The sequence below is a fragment of the Oryza sativa genome, chromosome 11 (assembly GCF_034140825.1).
Source record: "Oryza sativa Japonica Group chromosome 11, ASM3414082v1".
Classification (NCBI taxonomy): Eukaryota; Viridiplantae; Streptophyta; class Magnoliopsida; order Poales; family Poaceae; genus Oryza; species Oryza sativa.
Genome location: NC_089045.1, coordinates 25870061 through 25889619, shown reverse-complemented (window position 1 = coordinate 25889619; position 19559 = coordinate 25870061). Strand labels below are relative to the sequence as shown.

At 41.8% G+C, this 19559-nt stretch overlaps 1 protein-coding gene and 2 long non-coding RNA genes across 3 annotated transcripts; 1 reads left to right on the top strand and 2 right to left on the bottom strand.

The window, feature by feature from the left end:
• Positions 1-3146: 3146 nt before the first annotated feature.
• Positions 3147-4060, bottom strand: LOC4350921 (uncharacterized). The gene has a single exon (XM_015761223.2). It carries the CDS (start codon positions 3929-3931, stop codon positions 3347-3349), a length of 585 nt encoding a protein of 194 aa, XP_015616709.1. The 5' UTR covers positions 3932-4060; the 3' UTR covers positions 3147-3346.
• Positions 4061-5275: 1215 nt separating this feature from the next.
• LOC136353952 (uncharacterized) lies at positions 5276-6075 on the bottom strand. The gene is made up of 2 exons (XR_010737562.1): positions 5709-6075; positions 5276-5628 (listed from the first exon to the last, which is right to left on the bottom strand). It is a non-coding gene; the product is annotated as an uncharacterized lncRNA (long non-coding RNA).
• A 4251-nt stretch (positions 6076-10326) lies between these two features.
• On the top strand, positions 10327-12461 carry LOC107278077 (uncharacterized). The gene is made up of 2 exons (XR_001541157.3): positions 10327-10636; positions 11873-12461. It is a non-coding gene; the product is annotated as an uncharacterized lncRNA (long non-coding RNA).
• Positions 12462-19559: the final 7098 nt, after the last annotated feature.

Genomic DNA, 19559 nt, shown 5'->3' with positions numbered 1-19559 from the left:
AACTGGTAGTGCCGCCAAGCGGGCGTCTCAAGTTAGTTCGCTTTCCGTCTCATGTTTGGCCAATTGGCCTGACGCCCTGACCCAATTCGAATTCGTTGTGTTGTGTCAGGTCGGACCTTCCTCAGTTGGCCGGTTTGGGCGACAGGGGACGGTCGCGATGAAACTAGCAAAGCGATTCGACTTGTTTACGTCAGCCGACTAAATATATTACTTCCTCCGTCCCACCTCCTTCCTCCGTTCTAAAATAAGTGCAGTTTACGTTTGACCGTTCGTCTTATTTAAAATTTTTTTACGATTAATATTTTTATTGTTATTATATGATAAAACATATATAGTACTTTATGCAACTAAGTTTTTTTAATTTTCTCATAAATTTTTCAAATAAGACAGACGGTCAAACGTTGGACACGGATTCCCACGACTGCACTTATTTTGGAACGGATGTAGTAATAACTTAATACCAGGATCCAATATTCCTCTGTTTCGTACTTTTTTATGTGTGTACAGTTTCTTATCATTGCTAATCATTGCTACTTCCTACGTCCCAAACATAAGGTGTATGTCTTGTGTTCAGATTCATAGTTCTAGGATGGGTTTAATCTTATTCTAGATTATTATATATTAGGATGGTAGGAGTACCTTCGGATCGTTACATATTGGGACGGAGGGAGTACCTTCGTTCCACTAAGTACAATTCGTGCAATTCTATATTTAATAGTTTTTTCTGAAATAAATATAGCTTTATCATAGTGCTTACCACATCAATCACATTCCATTTAAATTTATCTAATTTATCTTCGTCTTACCCTCAATTATCCTCCTGTTTCATATCATCTCTCATTTAATCTCTCTCATTTTTCTCCTCTCAAGTGCACCTAGTGGGATGGAGGGAGTAAAAGTTTGGGTGGCCAACGTTATCGCTATTAAGTTGTGGCACATGTAGGTTTGTGGGGGTGGCTCTGCAGTGTTTTTAAAGTAAAAAAAGTTGGCTTCCATGGTTCTCATAGCCAGCTTCCCAGAAACTAAAATCATCTTCCTTGTTCTTCTCGCTCCCTATTAGTGAGAAAACGTGTCGCATCGGCCCCCAATAACGATTTTTTTTTCTGTTTAGTATTTTAGGACGGTTCCACTTTTTATTATTGAGTCAACTTTTACATAATTAGGAATCTTAAAAACAGAATTTTGGGATGAATTTCGGGCATCTTGGCAATTCTCTAAGTAGTATTTATACTGTTAATCACCACATATTTTTTTATAAAAAAATTATCTTACTTGCAACCACCCTCACACTCCGTTACAACTACCTCTTTTATAAATGAATGGGAATGCACATTTGGGGCATTCCAAAGTGTCACTGTTTTAGTGCGGTACTCCTTCAAACGATGTCAGCCTTTGAATTACATGTAAGGTAACACTTGCTATAGATAATGTTTTACTCTCTCCGTCCCAATATATAGCAACCTAGGATGGGACCCATCCTAGGACTTTGAATCTGGACCCATCCTAGGACTTCGAAGTCCTAGGATGGTCTAATGGTCTAATCCCATCCTAGGTTGTTGCATATTGGGACGGAGGGAGTAGTAAATTAGTTCTGATGATCTCAGTAGTTCTCCCAGTTCGTAATTTCTTATTGCATTATTCATTTAGCATGAAAGTAATGAAAATCAGCAGCGTGATAGTGCAGCTCACTTAAAGGGAAATCGAACAAGATTGAAGATAATCTGGACACTGTAGCATTAAGAACCCACTAAGCTTCCTGATGATCGATTGGCCCAGCCCATGAGGCAACCCAAGAGCAAGCTCTCAAGCAAGTCCATGGTACATCATATATAAGAAAAGGCACCAATCCTAGGGAGGTATCGAACAGAAGATCAGGCATCGACAGCTTCAGCCACGACGGCGGCGACTTGGTTCGGTTGAACCTCGTCAATCTCTATCCCTCCCTTACTCTCTCATGTTCCTCTTCACTATCACTTCTAGAAGCTTTCTCTACCTTTTCTCATTCAATTCCTATTCTATTTTTCCTAGTTTCGGCGGGAGCAATAGGACGAGGTGGCGGCAATGCGGGCGGGTGGCCTGTGGCAACATGAGCACCCTCCCCTCGGCCGGATCCGGCTGGAGGAGAGGTGGTGGACCTCAGGGACTGCCAGACGGTGGTCGCGCCCTCCCCTCTGCTAGATCCGACTGGAGGGGAGACAGCGGACCTCGGGGACGGCAACGGCGCTGGCCGCACATTTCCCTCCATCAGATCCGGTGGGAGGGGAGGCGATGGGCGGCGGTGGCAGGCGGCAGTGCCCGAGGGATTTTTTTTTATGATTTGTAGAAATTTTTATATGTTTATGTGATTTGTGGATGATTTGGTTGTTGAATATGTTTCGATCTGTAATCTGTGATATGTGGGGAATTGGGGATTTCAAACAACTCGATGTGGGGCATGGCGCAGTGACGATGATTGTGAGTTCCGGCTCGATTCGAGCCGGCTCTTTTTTTTCTTTTTTTCTTTTTTTTTTTGCTTGTGCAAACCTATAGATGCCGGTTTTATTTTTAATACAGGTTGCTAATGTTGGTGCCGATCATAGTTCCTAACCGGCACCTGTGATAGTTTTTTACTAGTGCTAATTTCTTAATTATGTGAAAACATATAAAAATGTTTACACTTTGGATCGAAGGAACACAAAGGAGGAAGTAGTATATTTTCTATCAAGCCTAAGACAGTACTGATGATGTTTAAATCTCCTGGAGATGAAGATTAAGTGTCACGCAAAACGATATGGTAATAACGTATGATCTATTGAGTTTTAATTATTACAAACTTGATAAATGGATTAATCTTATATTTTAGAACAACTTTCATATATAAAGTTTTACACGAAACGCACTGTTTAACAATTTGAAAAGCGTGCCACAAGTATCTAAAATTTAATCTAATTTTTATTGGAGAAAAAAAACAGGGCCAAAAGTGTTTGTTTACTTCATGATGTGGGATTTCTTCCCATTGTTTGTCATGGGTGCCATGTTATGTTAACAAATCGTGGTACTTAAGAAGACCATGTACTAGTAAATGGAAATACATTTAGTTGCATTCATTGTGAAAATTATAAGAAATTTTAGGTGCATATGTCACATTAGTACAATAAATCTGGTAAGAGAATTTGTCTAGCTTTATTGTCTTAGAATATGTCACGTTCACCCAAAATACCTTTATCTCTCCGTCTCAAAATATGGCAACCGATTTATTGTCCTAGAATGTATCCATCCAGTACAACGAATCTGAATATACTAGGATTTGTTGTAGTAGAACATCCGTTATAAGATTGCTATAAAAATTTTATGATGGAGGGAGTACTCAATTGGAGACAAGATCAAATCCCACGGGGATAAGATCGGCGACATGGCAGGGGAGCAGGAAGACGCCCTCGGCCCTGCACACGGCGACCCTGAAGTCGAGGCGGTTGTCGACGACGGCGTAGCCCTTGCCATGGCGAACGCTCCGTATGATCGCCTGGCACGCGGCGAGCTTGTCCTGGTGCCTCTTGTTGTCCCTGTCCAGGTCGAGCACGCACCTCCTGAGCGCCTTGTCCGCCTCTGACGGGTTCGGGTTGCCGTCGTCGACGATGTCGGCGACGTGGGGCAGCTCCATCCTCTCCAGGGAGAGGATCTTGTCGACCAGATTCTTGGACAGCGCGAGCTTCCCGGGCGGGACGAGGATCATCTCCTCGCCGTCGGCCGGCACCAGCGTCCCCGCAGGCTTGCTTCCATTGGAGGCGCACCTCTTCCCCTTCCTCTTGGAAGATCGCCGCCTCTCCTCCTCCGCAGCAGCGGCAGGGCACGGCACCACACGGATCTCCTCACCGGCATCCTCCTCCTCCGGCGGCGGCAGGAAGGCGACGACGCAACGCTTGATTTGCTTGCGGTCCAGGTCCAGGTCCATCGGTGGATCGGGAACGTAGAGGATGGATGGATGATTTCTCGGGAGATTTCGATGAATTCTTGGGAGATTTCGATGATTTATCAGCAACAATTGGTTTACAAAACCTGAACCATACTAAGTTCCATACTTCTATATGATCGCGCCCGTCCGTCTCCGAAGTCGAATCCCTCTTATCCATGGGGACAGCTGAGGTAGGGCCCAACATGAGAAAACGGCTTCCAACTGGGCCAGGCCCAATAGGGGAATCAGCCACGAAAGGAAAAGGTGTAGTTTGACTTCCTCAATCAAATATAATTCGGATATTATTCGTATCCTTCAACCGCAAAGTCGGGTATATCGACATATTCAACTATTAAAATCGAGCAAAACAATTCCCTTGGCTATTTGGTATTTGCTCATGTGGCACGTTGAATTTGTCCCACCTATACTGGTGTGGTAACCTAGACACAAAATAGAAAGAGTTAATTGGATCCATGCCATTATTATTTTCATAATTTTGAAAGATACACATACTATTCACCTATTTGAACTCGTGCCACTATAATTATAACGTTATTCGATGTATGCCACTACCACTTGTGGAGAAACCATCTTTGGTCAGTCGACCAGATGTCACAATAGTCCCGGTTGTATTAAAAACCGGGACTAAAAACATCTTTAGTCCAGGTTTGAAAGCTCAGAGGTATTTTTTTTATATTTAGTACTGGTTGATGTTACCAACCGGGACTAAATATCTATTTATAGTCTCGGTTGTTAACACCAACCGGGAAAAAAGATCGATATAAGCTTTACTCCCGGTTGATGTTACCAACCGGGACTAAAGATCTACTTATAGCCTCGGTTGTTAACACCAACCGGGAAAAAAGAACGATATAAGTAGAGTGGATGCACGCGGATCGGATACAATCTCCTCCTCTTCTTTAACTCCTCTCCTCACACAGTCACACCCTTATCTCTTCCTCTCCCTCCTCCCTCCTCTCCTCCTCTCCCTCCTCCCTTCTCCCTCCTCCCCATCTCTCTCTGCAACGGCGAGGCGCGGAGGGCTGGCCGGCCGGCGCGGCGCGGCGGCGGGCGGCACGCCGGCGGCCGCGGGCGTAGCGCCGGTGGCTGTTCGTCTTTTTCTATTCTTTTTTTTTGTAGAATCTGTGATTTGGATTTGAGATTTGTGTGTGATGTGAATATGTGATGAATTTTGTAGAAGTTGTGATGTAATTTTTTTAAGATTTTGTGATGTATTTGGAGATATCGATTTGAGAATTTGGAGACTATTCGGGGATGATTGATTTGGGATTTTGGGATAGGATAGAGTGAATCAATATATTAAAAACAATGAAGAAAAGAAAAGAATAAAGTAGCAATCGGATCTAGTCTCTTTAGTATGGATTTTTACTCCCGGTTTTTGCACCCGGGACTAAAGATCACTATCTGATCTTTAGTCCCGGTTGAAAAACCGGGTCTACAGGTTACGAACCGGGAGTAAAAACATCTTCTCCACCAGTGTACTTACTCTTTCAACACACTTTCTAAAATTTTGGACCAAACTGCCCATTGTCTTCCTCCTCCATCCCTCCGCTGTTCATCTTCCCTCATGGATCTGGCAGCTTGTACATCAGTGATTCAATCAACGGCTTGCTGCAGGGGCAGGTAGAGTGAGGTCATCTTGCCTCGAGCAATCCACATGTATGCCTTCATACTCCCTGTCAACCAACAAGAACATGAGAAACGAAAGCAGAAACCAACACATGCAATGCAACAGCAGAGAAAATTCAACCCTTACACTGTCATTGCTTTGCAGCGCTCAACATCATGCATCAGATCGCGCAGGTGCATTTTCTGAATCTCCCCAATATGTGCCCGCTGCTGCTTCTGCTGTTGCCCATTCAAGCATCAAAATCTATTATCATTTTTAAAAGGTAGTGGTGGTAGCGAGTGTTGAATCTGCCACCATGGCACCACCCACCACCAACTTCCAAAATTCTGACATGTAGGCCCACCGTCCATCCCTCGTCCAAACTAAAATGTATGGTAGAACAATGAAAGTCACGGGTAGACCCTGGAGCTTTCAACCATGATCATCCTTGCAAGTTAACAATAAATTGAGGGAAATTTTGGTGAGCAAAAACCTCTAATTAATTGTAAAATTAAGCTCTAAAATTTAAAATAGATTTCATCTCTACATCATGCTGATGTCATTTTTAATTCCGTAACAACATACATGTATTTTGCTAGTTCAAATAAACACATCGATAGTTTAGATCGAAAAAGCAAAAGAAAATTTGGGAAAACCATCCCAACTTCTCCAAAATAGTAGTAGTAGTAGAAGAGACGACTGTGACGAGTTCCTTCGCTTTTCGTTGCTGGTTCCCCTATTGGGCCTGGCCCAGTTTGCAGCCCACATAATCTCACGTAGGGGCTGCCTCATCTGGCCCGTTCCGAGGAGGGATTCGACTTCGGAGACGGACGGCCGCGATGAAACTAGCAGAGAAAGAAGGATTCGGCTTTGGAAACGGACGGCCAGGATCCGCCTCCGCCTTGATAAACCACACCCTTCGTCTTCCCCCCACACATCCTCGAATCGTTAGGGTTTCGAATTCCCCAATTTTTAGCTGCAAAATCATCGAGATTTCCCGCGAAATCATCCATCCACCGATGGCCGACAGGCGGGCTTACCTCAAGCGTTGCGTCGTCGCGCTGGCGGCGGCGGCGGCGGAGGATGCCGGCGAGAAGATCGCGTTGATGCCCTGCACCGCCGCCCATTGCGTGGAGCAGTTCGCCGCCGACAAAGCTATGGCGGCGAGAGGCTCAAAGCGAAGCGGCGGTACGCTGGTGCCGGTCGACGGCGAGGAGGCGATCCTGGTCCCGCGCGGGAAGCTCGCGCTGTCGAAGAAGCTGGTCGACAAGATCCTCTCCCTGGAGCGGAGGGAGCTGCCCCACGTCGCCGACCTCCTCAAGGACGGCGGCGGCGGCGGCGACCCGAACCCGTCGGAGGCGGAGAAGTTGCTCAGGAAGAGCGTGCGGGAGATGGACAGGTACAACAAGAAGCGCGAGGACAAGCTCGCGGAGTGCCAGGCGATCATACGGCGCGTCCGCCATGGCAAGGGCGGCTACGCCGTCGTCGACAACAACCTGGAGATGAGAGTCGCCGTCTCCAAAGCTGAGGGTATCTTTCTGGATGACGCCGAGATGACCGATCTAATTATTGATGAGGGATTTAACCTTGCCTCCAACTGAGCATGTAGGGTGACGTTTTATCACTTAGCTTAGTGATCTACTGTTAGTTTACTTAATTAACTGTCGACTATCTATCTGTAGCTATCAACCACCTATATGATGATGTCCATGTATGCAGCTGAGTAGGCTTGGTTGTTGAATAACCATATGTATCCAGATAAGCCAATATTTATAGGACGACTGTTTTGTACACCCAGGTGTATGTACTCCCTCTTTTTTGTTGGATATCCATTAGTTGATAATGGATAGTTGAGTTAGAAACAAAAAAAAGGTAATGTTCATTTTATTTTCAAAATTCTGCATATGCGGCTGGTATTCTTTTGTTTTTCTTTTCAATTCTTTGCATGCATGCACAACGGTCCGTGAGGAATTAATGGCCATATTCAAAATTTAAGATATATTATTTTCTTATTTAGTTAGTAGATCGAAGTATGTACTCTTTTCAAAAACTAGTAGTATATACTAATTTTTCAGTACATGGTACTAGGAGTATGTAGAGTGTTTTCAAGTATCCAGTATATACTCGATCGGTTAATTAGGTGTATGTACTGTTTTTATCATGTATCCAGTATATACTAACTCACTCGGTTAAGAAGTATGTACTGTTTTTTTTAGTATTCAGTATATACTAAATCAATCGGTTAATGAGTATGTACTGTTTTTTAAAAGTATCCAGCATATACTGAAACCCTCATTGAAGCGGTATATACTATTTAATTGCAGTATCCATCGTCGATAGAAGGTATGTATGCATGTACCTTTTATTAGATTATTAGCAAAATAATTGATGAAGTACATACTACTTCACCGAGTGGTACTTATTAAATAATTAAGAAAATAGTATATATGTATATCACTTGGTTTCACCGAATGGTATATATACCGAACCATAAAATGAAGTATACTTGATGAAATTGATGTATACATATTGCCCCGAAAAAAAAGATAGTATATATATATTCAAAACAAAAGCAGTATGTTATGATACTACTTTTATCATCGATGGAAAAGGAGTATAGTTGTTTGAAAAAAAAGTGGAAAAAGTAGTATCTATCCCAGAAAATAGTGCATCGTCGGCTTCGTCGCCATCAGCATGGCGTGGCACCGATAGCAGGAAGGGAGTAGCAATTAATTAGCAGCTGGCACCGTCGCCTGAAATCGACCAAGGGACGAAGCACGCTGACTAGTGCAACGGATCGATCGGCTACTCGGCTGCGCTTGGATGAAGAAACGCCGCGATCGATCATCTCTGCTTCGATCTGATGCATGGGTGGATCTGCTAAATGATAACTTAAATTCGTAGATTTATCTGTCCACTTTCATTGAGTTTTAGTGTGACATTTGACCTCTTAATTGTTTTGGACACAACCATGGTTGAACCTATAAATTGCATACCAGCTATGTGCAGCCAATTGCACGCATATTTATGATAAGATTTTAACTTTTTTTAAAAAAAATAATTATGATTCTTAAATCTTGCATATCGAATGCATATCCGACATCTAATGAACAAGAAAATGCATGGACATACAAGTAGACAATTCAATGAATTGCAAAGACATTGTAAATAACATAGAAATATCTAGATAGTTCCTGCACAGCTAAATGTATACCAATATTCTTTTTATTTATGTGTAGAGATTTTGTCTTGACTAGCTAAATGTCCGTGCTTTGCTACAGATAAAAATATACTCCCTCCATGTCTTTTTGTATGATGTAAGTTAGTTCAAAATTGAACTAACCAACGTCATATATTTAGAGAAGGAGACAGTATATTATAATATGGTCTAAAACAAATAAAAATATTTGTTCATGAAACATGTTATTCCTGTAGCCTTAACTTTATTTAACTTTATTTTATGTGCCTGTCATTTAGATTTGATTGTTTTTAATATTAAGAAGCTCAAGTGGTAATTTGTAAAATTTATAATGAGTAAGGTGGGGTGGCGGTTTTTTTTTCACTGGCCGGCAAAGGTGGCGGGTGGATGGTCCAGGTGTGGGCGCCGGTGAGGGATGGCGCCCGGCGCGTGCTTGCCACGCGGGGGCAGCCGTTCGTCCTGGCGTCGCAGTGCCACCGCCTGTTCCAGTACAGGACCGTCTCCCTCACGTGCGTCTTCCCCGTCGGCGGCGCCGCCGCCGCCGACAAGCAGGGGCTTCCCGCTAGGGCGTTTGACACGGGGACGCTGGAGTGGACGCCCAACGTGCAGTGCTACGGCAGCGGCGAGTACGCCCGCATTAGCTATGCGCTCATCTACGACATCCAGGGCAGCCTCTTCCTCCCCATCCTTGACCCCGACGACGCGAGCTCCCCCCTCGCCGTGCTTGAGCTCGTCAGCACCGCGCTGCGGCTCCGCGGCTCCGGAGAGGTCACCAACCTCTGCAACGCTCTTCAGGCAATCTCTCTCTCTCTCTCGATATATCTGCAACTAAGATCAAGAAATAATTAGCTACAGCAATTAGCAGGAGTGATTAGATTAGTGAACTGATTAACATTTCTTGTGTTCACTGAGAGGTGCAGGGATTACTCGCCGTGAACCAGATAGTGAATCGAGATGAGACCGGGGCGGCCATGGCCGAGGTATCGGAGCTCCTGACCACAGTGTGTGTCTGTGTGAAGCTCACAAGCTGCCATTGGCATGCAGACATGGGTGAGATGCAGGAGCGGCGGAGACGACACGGAGAAGGCCGCGCTAACGACCGCCGGCGCGCCGTTCCACCTCGCCGCCGTCGCCGCTGGGCAAAGGAGGTGGTCGGGCGCCAGTTGGAGGGGTGGCCGGTGGCGCTGTCCGCTCGACTCGGCGGAGACGGCGGTGACGAGGGAAGGGGAGGCCGGCGTGGCGGCGCGGGCGTCCAGCAGCTCGGCCACGCTCGGCTGGGTGCCGGCTGGGAGTGACGCAGACGCGGATGCCATGGAGAGAGGGGAATCGAGAGAGAAGAGAGAGTGAAAGGGCAAGAGCAACATTTTTCCTGCTCGGGCCCATATGTCAGAGCTGCTAAACAGTTAAAACCAAACAGAATAGTGACGGAATGGTGTGGAGGGCGCAATAAAGTTGGTGTGGAGGACGCGATAAAGTTGGACGATGGCATAGAGGGAGGCTCAAACTTTTTTGTGGCAAAGAGGTAGGCACCATCTTTTTTTAATGGCAGGAAAAACCTCAAAAAGTGAAATCCATTCAACCGAGGAGCGCACACACGCATCGCATTGGTCTCTCTCTCTCTCCCGTTTCCCCCAAATCCACCCCACCGAGCGGCGGCGAGGCGAGCCCACGCCGGCGACGAGATGAGCTTCGAGTACCTGGGGGGGCCGATCAGCAAGAACCCAAATCATGGTGGCGCCACCGTCGGAGTCCTCGACGACGCGCACTCCGGGAGGCGTGAGAGGGCCTGGCCTCGTCAGGACAAGCGCAGACCCTACCCTTCCAAGTTCATCGTTGATTTTGCCTGTGATTCTGCCTGATGTGTGTGTAACGTGGGGTGGGTATCCGCATACGTGTGTTCATCCCCCTGTTCCTTCCAAGTTCATCGTTGATTTTGCCTGCGATTCTGCCTGAAGTGTGTGTGTGTGTTCATCCCCCTGTTCGTCGTCGCATCTGATTGTGGGATTTTTTGCCTGATGTATATACGTGGGCAGGGGCTTTGTAGTTAGTGTTCTTAGGGATCATAGACTTGGGACTTCCATTTCTGGCTGGCGGCTCGTGCACACTGTTTGTTGGTGGTTGGTTGATCAGGTGTAGTAACTGATTTATTTGGGCGCTACCTGGATAGAGAAATTAATTAAGGCTTCAGTTCTCAGCTGTCATGAAAGCAACTGTAGTTGGCTTTGATCAGTTTGATGCCATATGTCATATAGCCATATAGGTCTGACTGCAACTTTAGATTTGGATTCAACCTTGTTAAATAGTTCTATTACTATGGCTCGCACAAAACATAGTCCTCTTAAGATTATATTGGGAAAGTTTTCATGTTGATGTGGCACTCAAACCAAAGTGCCTTGTAAGGTTTGCACCTCCTTATATTCTATCATTATTTGATCTTGTTCTTCACAACTGTGATTAGTTTAACACCTCCTTATAGTCCATCATTATTTGATATTGTTCTTCACAACTGTGATTAGTTTAACAGTTAATACCTTATTGTACTGCTCCTGTAACAAGCTATCAGGTGCTTCAGGACCTGATCCAATTGCCTTGTCATTGCATTGCCAAAAGGTTCCAGATGGATCAGTTTTAGTACCTTCAACACAGAGGAATTCACGAATCAATACAAGCAATGCAGAAGTAACCGATTGCAATTAGCATGATGCATTTTTTCCTTTATTTGTCCTGCCATGTTCTTTGATGTTTGCCATAGTCCTATTTTTTTCAATTGGCATTTGCCAAACTCTTTGTCCTGTGCAACCTTAGCTCTGTTATAAAACATTTTATCATAAAATTTTGAGTCCCTTATACTTTACCATACGTTACATCAATCACAGTTTTTGCAACTAGATGTTATTTATGAGTATTGTACTAAATGATTTGGTTGGGACATGTTCTAATTGGTCTTGTGTTTGTGTGCTAACTAGGAAGAATGCTAGCGGTATCACCTGATATTTGTAACTAAGACTGATCTACTGTTGTCAATCAAGATTTACTGGAACCGTATTTTGTTCTTATGTTTTCCTGCTGGTAATTATTTGCTTTAACGTGCTTTTGTTTCTCTCTAAAACAGTTTAATGAACAAGTCGTCTTTGAAATACCCAAGGACTGCATCAGCAATGACCCGCTGGTAACTGAGAGGAACACAAAACTTGTCAAGTTTTATGAAGAGATTGCGCAAAACCGCTATCAGAGATATCATCTTATTGAGGCTGGAGCTGGCAAAAAAAAGCTAACGAAGTCCTGGGAGAACCTGCAGACCAAGCTGAAGACAGCAAGGACATATCAGCAAGATGTGAGACAAGTTGGTGGAAAAGCCGTCCCTATCCCCGCCCATTTCACTGATGAGGTGTAGTGCTTGTGATTAAAACCTGTTCCGGAGCCAGTCTGTTGTCGTTATCACAGGCTTCTTTTGTGATTAGACTTCTTTTGCTCCATGTCCGTTACTTCGTTATCCCTAGCACAAACCTGTTTTGAAGGAAGGGTTTGGTATTAGGTGACTACTTGAAAACCATGATCACTTTTCTTGGATGATGTCAAATCTATTCATGGTTTTGATAATGCCAAAAGGTTTCATGAGACAATTTGTTAACTGAATTATCGGCGCTCTAGGTTTGTCATTTGAAATTATAATGATCTATGCAGTAAGACCGCTTGGGACATGGGAGTCGCTCCTTATTGCTGGTCATAATTAGAATGTACCAAGCTTTTGTGAATAATTATGTTTCGAAACAAGAATTATACTACTACTTTTCCACTTTGAAACAATAGTAATACCATGGCATTCTTGCTCCTCTTACTTTTATAGCGCTCTTTCTGTGCATTTCCTTACATGAAAGGTGCCATGATATTGTTCCAGCCTTCCAGGGTGCTATCTGTTATCCTACCATCTGTTCCCAGATCCCATCGACTCTGATAGTCTGTATTGTTCCAAGTGACCTATGAGGCTATGACCAAGAGTTCTCGTAAGTATTGGTGGTTTCTGCAATAGCTAATTGCTATTTTTATGTGTGCGTGCCTTGAGCAGTTTTTACATCCTATAACAGCTTGACATTTGAAAGCCTGGCATATTGAAGAGAACTGTTTTATCCAAATCCCGAAATGCTGGCCTGGGGTGCTCGATGCTGGCCATATATTGCATCCATATATTTATTTCTCCTTTCTTTCCTTCATAGTTCATAAGAAGAGTAGTTCCTGAATTTTCAGAAGTGAAGTGTAGGCACTATGCTTTTCGTGTTAGCTGAGTTTTATCTACTTTATTATTTATTATTATTGTTGGTGATAAGTATGGTCGATTCCAAAGGCCAACTGAACGTTGCTTCTATGAACTGATGAAATTTCTAGCCAGGTTGGCCGAAGACGAGGCCCAACCGAATTCATGTGTCGATATCACTTCCTGTTTCTGCAGGTAAATAACGTTTTGGCACTGCAAGGCATTTCGATCAGGCTCTGCTGAAGCTGCTGGCAAGCTGGAAGCTCATTACAGGAGCAGCAGCAGAAGAAGAAGGTAGTGTTATTCTGACATTAAGCTACCCAGTACAGTTATGAAGAGTAGCAATAACATGTGTCCAGCAACAGAGTACTCCCAAGTTTCCCCCAAAATGACCAAATGTGTGTCGCAGTCAGGGTACATCCATCGTGAGGTAAACACACACATTCACTGGATCCAAATAAAAGGGGAGACAGACAGCGTTTTCGTAGGGTTTAGATTCTCCCTACAGGCCAGTACAAATCTCCACGAAATTTTCGGGTTTTTTTTTGTCAAATATTTGTAAATTTGGTCAAAATTTATTCAAATCCAGTCAAAATAAGTAAGTTAGGAATTCAAATAATTTCGGTTAGAAAAACCCGGAAATCACGATTTAGATCAGAGACCGAAACAAAGTACGATCACGAGTACATGGAGAACATTACTCCCTCCGTCTCATAATAGGTGACGTTTTTTACTTTTTATTTGCAACGTTTGACCATTCGTTTTATTTGAAAAATTAGTGCAAATATAAAAAAAGATAAGTCATATGTAAAGTACTTTTGATAATAAAGCAATTGACAAACAAAATAAATAATAATTCCAAAATTTTTTGAATAAGACGAATGATCAAACATTAACAAACAAAAACTCAAAAAGATAAGTAATATGGGACGGAGGTAGTAGCTCCGAATGAACATCCAGCACCACCATAAAAAATGATGTAAACTCGTGCGATGGAGATTGGCATCCAGCTGAACCTCCTGCAAAATTGTGAGCGCGAGTCAGGAAACGCATGTATATATGCACAAACAGCATCCCATCTGTTGTCCGTTGCAGCTCAGTAATCATGTTTATGTGGTTAGCATGGGCAAAAGAAGAGAGCAGTATTGCGACACAAAGGTTATATCATAGACACCAGCACAATGCAGAAAACTGATAGGCAAACAAGACTCCATCATCTTGTGTTCTATCAAAAGTAGTACATCGTAAGTACAGGCACCATAATTTTCTAGCAGACAGCAGGTAAATTAATATTGAAACACGAAACGAGTGTGAATGCTAGAGGAATACCACTATATTGCCATTTTCATTTCTATCTGGTGAGGATCATAACCAACCAGCTTGAGTTATGTCTGAGCAATATAACTCAACAAGGTTAGACCTTTGGGATTATACAGAGTCACATAACAGTGTACAAGGTAACATGCCGCAAACATGAACAATCATGTACTCCGTACGTCGGAAGAGAATGTGATGCAATGTTGAATGGAACACCTTCAAAGTCCTCTTCTTTTCTCCAACAAAAGTTGGATGAAGATTAAGATTTTCGTGGCACGCTTTCAAAACTACTAAACGGTGTGTTTGGTGCAAAAACTTTATATATGAAAGTTGCTCTAAAATACCATATTAATCTATTTTTAAGTTTGTAATAATTAAAACTCAATCAATCATATATTAATACCACTTCATTTTACGTAAAAAACTTAATCTTCATATTTATCTTCATTTTCAGGAGAAAAGAACACCACCAAGTCCCATATCAACAGAGAGTTGATACATCTGGCATGATAGCTCCCCACACTCGACATAAAACTGGAAGGAGAGAATTGTTGTAAGCAAGAAACTATGTTTGTTGCATCCACAAGAAAATACTTGTATATCATTTTGCTGTAATTCAGAGACTAGAGAGAGAGAGAGAGAGCAAAAGACTCAAAACATTAACATTGCAATGAGTATGCATTATATTATATTATCAAGTAAAAAATGTCCTGCAGAAAGTCAATTATTCTCAGACTTTAATAAAGCAAAATAGAGACACTACACTAAGGCTCTGTTTGAATCCTCACTCTCGGCACGCAAAAGCGTTTAACATGTGATTAATTAATTTTTAGCTAATTTTTTTTAAAAATGGATCAATATGATTTTTTAAAACAACTTTCTTATATAAACTTTTTGCAAAAAACATATCGTTTAGTAGTTTGAAAAACGTGCACGCGGAAAACGACGAGGAGGAGTTGGGAACTTCTTCTAACGAACGCAGCCAACTTGTGCAAACATATGTGGCAAGGAGGAATGGTCATCTTCTTGAGATCTAAAGGATTCCACGAAGACAGGATAATTCGCTTATCATCAGGATTATTCTTGATCTTGTCAATCACATCCATTAGCTGATCGAAGACTTGAACAGTATAGTCAGCATGCATGCTAGTTATCTGTTACATACAGAAATAGTTAGTCATTAATCCTGAGAGATCCAGATGGAGAGCACATCAATAAGTACATAGGGAGGAGAGAAAAACTTACTCAGCACCAAAGTATCACCATTGAAATCCATAAACTGGACCTAAATCACCTTCCTCCCTATGTGCTAAATCAACACTAGAATGCAGTAAAAATTTTGCCAAATGGATCAGAGCACAAGAATCAAGAACACCAATATCCATTCTTTCTTTCTCAAATAGTGTGGAACCAAGATAAATACCTGTCAAGATACTCTCTCGAAGCATTTTTCCATCCCAAATATGAATGCCTTTTTCTTGTAAAACCTAAAATGATGTATCATCGTTCGTACCAAAGTGATAATCTACCATGGAAGCTCATGTGAAGAAATTAAAGTATAATAATATTCACTTCTGCCTCGTGTGCTAGCTGCAATTAATAGTTAGCAGATAACAGAACTGAATTAGGCTCGACCGTGCGCGCAATGTAGACGAGACGGGCGACGGCGCAGCCTGTGTGCGAGAGCTTCACAGCGCCTAGAGGAGTGAAGCTGAGCTGAGGCATGGATGCAGCTATGTGGCACGAGCAATGCCGTCCTCACGCCTGTAATCCACTGTACGTAACGATACTCCCCATATCCCAGTTTAATCATCACCTAATTTTTTGATGAGATTTTCTCAAAACAATCGTCATCTAACAAAGCGTCTCTTAATTTATTTATTTGTGTAAAGAGTAATTAATAAATGTGTATCCTGAAATGATCTACTACATGTATGCAACTATGCATGTAGCTACTCAAGATTAATATCTATTTGATTTTACTCATGCAACACAATATCAACTCATGCAACATTTAAAGTGTGAATCAATTTTTATTGGACATGAAGAGACAGAGCGTATTGATTGATGATGATTAATTTAATAATGATGAATGTCTTTGGTGTCTTTAATTAGACTTGATGTCTTTGCTTAGGAGATGACTAAGGGTTTAAGGCCTGTTTGATTCATGGAACTAATCCGTTTGGCAAAACGCCATGCTCCATGGAAGCGTGTACACAACAACACCATTTTCGCTCTTTATAAATAGATATAATCTTTCACTCTTTTAATATTTTTCTGGACAAAATTTCCTCTGTGTCGTTCGTTTTCTCTCCCATGCACCGAGCTGAGAGCCTGAGACCTGACACTTTCCCTTGTCCATCGATGGCCTCACTGTCACTGGTGCAGAGTGTATCCTTGCAGCCAGCGTACTTCGAACACGGATAAAATGAAACTTAAAAATGTAAGAAATAGTGAAAATGACATTATGGCGTACACCCGTGCGATTTTACAAGTTATATCATACTAACGGATCCGCTCTTTTTACAATAGTATAATCACAGTTTTCTCACATATAAGGATGGACGAAAACAACGCAACGCCCACATCACAAGTATACTCATCCATATAAATTCACACGCACATCCTACCCATCAACATCTCTCCAGAAGATTGAACCGACATATTTTGAGATTGACGAAGTCACGATGGGTGTCTTATTGTCGACGACCTATCCTATAAGTATTTCTGGAAGACTAACACAACATATTTTGAAATTGACGAAATCACCACAGATGGCTCACAGTCAATGAGTACGTTATCTATCACTGAAAACATAATTAACCGTAAATACAAGTATTCATGTTAAATTTCAAACTTGATCTTGGTAATATGTTAATTAATTGAGTTACACTCGCTTCATATGTACTACATATTATTTTGTTATTTTGGTGTCTGCTACGAAACATTGTTCCTCGCTGAATTCCCATGGGAAACGAATCACAGTCTCACAGGTTTTGTCCTTTCAGTCCTAGGAAATTTCTCTTGATTCCCCCGGCTCGCGATTTCTGGTCATACTCCAACAAAATACCAGTAATTAGTAATGGCACTCGTAAGATTGTGAAAATTACGATTAAGACTGAGAATATCAACAAACACTCCATCCAACTAAACGATCAAATTACTGGTCCCGTTCGTAAGTGCTGAATAACATTAAGTACGGAGATGCAAAATAAAAAAAAGCCGTATGATTAATTGAGTTTTAGTTATTTATTTTTTAAAAAATGAATTTATTTGATATTTTAAATCAATTTCTGCATATAAAGTTTTATATGAAATATACCGTTTAACAGTTTGAAAAACGTGCTAATATTTTCTTAAAAAACATGCTAATAAAACATGAAATGAAATCTTTATCTCATTTAGTAACAAACAAGGCCTCTCAGTTCTAAGTTGATATCTAAGTTGTCGCAACGGTCCATCAACTGGCCTAAACCAGTTTTTTTTTTTCAGATGTGCTCCTCCGTCCCATAAAAAACCAATCTAGTATTGGATATAACACATCCTACATTTATCTAGATTTATTATACTAGAATATGTCACATCCAGTCCCATATTTTTTTAGGACGGAGGGAGGAGGTACTTATGAGCTAGTACATGTAAACTGCTTGGGGGTGTCATTTGAAAATATCGTTTATGTAGTAGTGGATACATATTTTACATCGGTTTCATTACTATGTTTTTTAAATTGTTAAACGGTATATTTCGTTAAAAAAATTTATACAAAAGTTAATTCAAAATATCAAATAAATTAATTTTAAAGATTCGTAATAATTAAAACTTAATTAATCTTGAGCTAATGGTTTTCTTCATCTTCATCTTCTGTACTCACTTGGTCTCTTAAAATGCAAATCAGAGCAAGATGTGACACTGCTCTATGTCATGTTTTATGGGACGGAAGGAAAGAGTACGAACCAGCGACACCGTCTGTGCAGCAGCAGTGAGTGAGAGAGTAGATAGATTCTGCGGCCACGTTGAGCTGGCCCAGCAACCTATAAATTCTGCCACGTGCACCGGCAGTCAGCAAGAATCTTTAACCACATGGCTTGAGCACCCTCCATTGGCTGGCTTCCTCTGACCTTGTGGGCCCGGCAATGCTTGTGGTCAAAGCTTACACTCCCTTTTGAGCTGCTTGAACTTGTTTCCCTCTAAACTCCAAAGACATTTGAATTGCACAAGGATTATCATTGTAATTACTAGAGGATAAGCAAATTGCAGACAAATTTTATTATTTCTGGCTCCACCATTGTAAGGAGTAGATAACTATTTAGAAACACCCCGATTCTCATAAGTTGTTTATCATAACATTCAGCTCTCCCGCATAAGCATTAACCCCAAGACATGAGCCATACCATTGTCTGGAGTCTTAAGTTTTAACTCTCACATCGAATTATCCTAAGAGCAAATTTAATAACTATAAGCCAATCACATGCTTATATGGAGGAGAGAGAATAAGAAAAATAATGAGTGCTAGCTCTTACATATTCTTCTAAGCAAATACTCCTATTAATTACATAAAGATAAGAAGGTAAAATTAGAGATAAACTTATAGCTAATCTATTATCGAAAATGCTATGCATACAATTGTTATGTACGATTCTCGTACGATTGCTGACGAATGGTGAGCGTTACTTAGTTGCATCGCTAGAAAATGACTGGACAACATGATTGGCTTCCGTTGAAAACATTACATCGTACGAGCTCCGTAGGCAAAATATCGTACATATGGTAGCTCTCAATCAACTATACATGTTAACTCTTAGATTCATTTATAGCTAATAGTTACTCCCTCCGGGTTGATAATACTTGTCGTTTTGGACAAGGACACGGTCTTCAAAAAGTAGCTTTGACAACTATTTTCTATTATAATATATATATAGAAATATCAACAAATATATAATTTTATTGAAATACTTTTTAAAACTAATCTACGCATCTGGTTTTTATATTTTCAAGACAAATATAGCCCAGGTAGAGTAGCTGTATTGTTACATAATCTGTATACCATTCTTTGAAGTGAGACAACCAAGAAGAAAAGAAGAGGCAAAGGTGAAGGGGGAAAACGTGTCTCACCTTCTACGCCTTCACATGGATTTCAGGTACTTTCTTCCAAGAGTTGCTGCAGCGCGCCATGCTAGTTGCCAGCCACTCTCCAACAGCGGCAGCCATCACAACGGTAACAGTGCACTCG

Bases quoted from the DNA above. Each gene is read 5' to 3' on its own strand.
- LOC4350921 (XM_015761223.2), bottom strand. From the start codon at position 3,931: ATGGACCTGGACCTGGACCGCAAGCAAATCAAGCGTTGCGTCGTCGCC.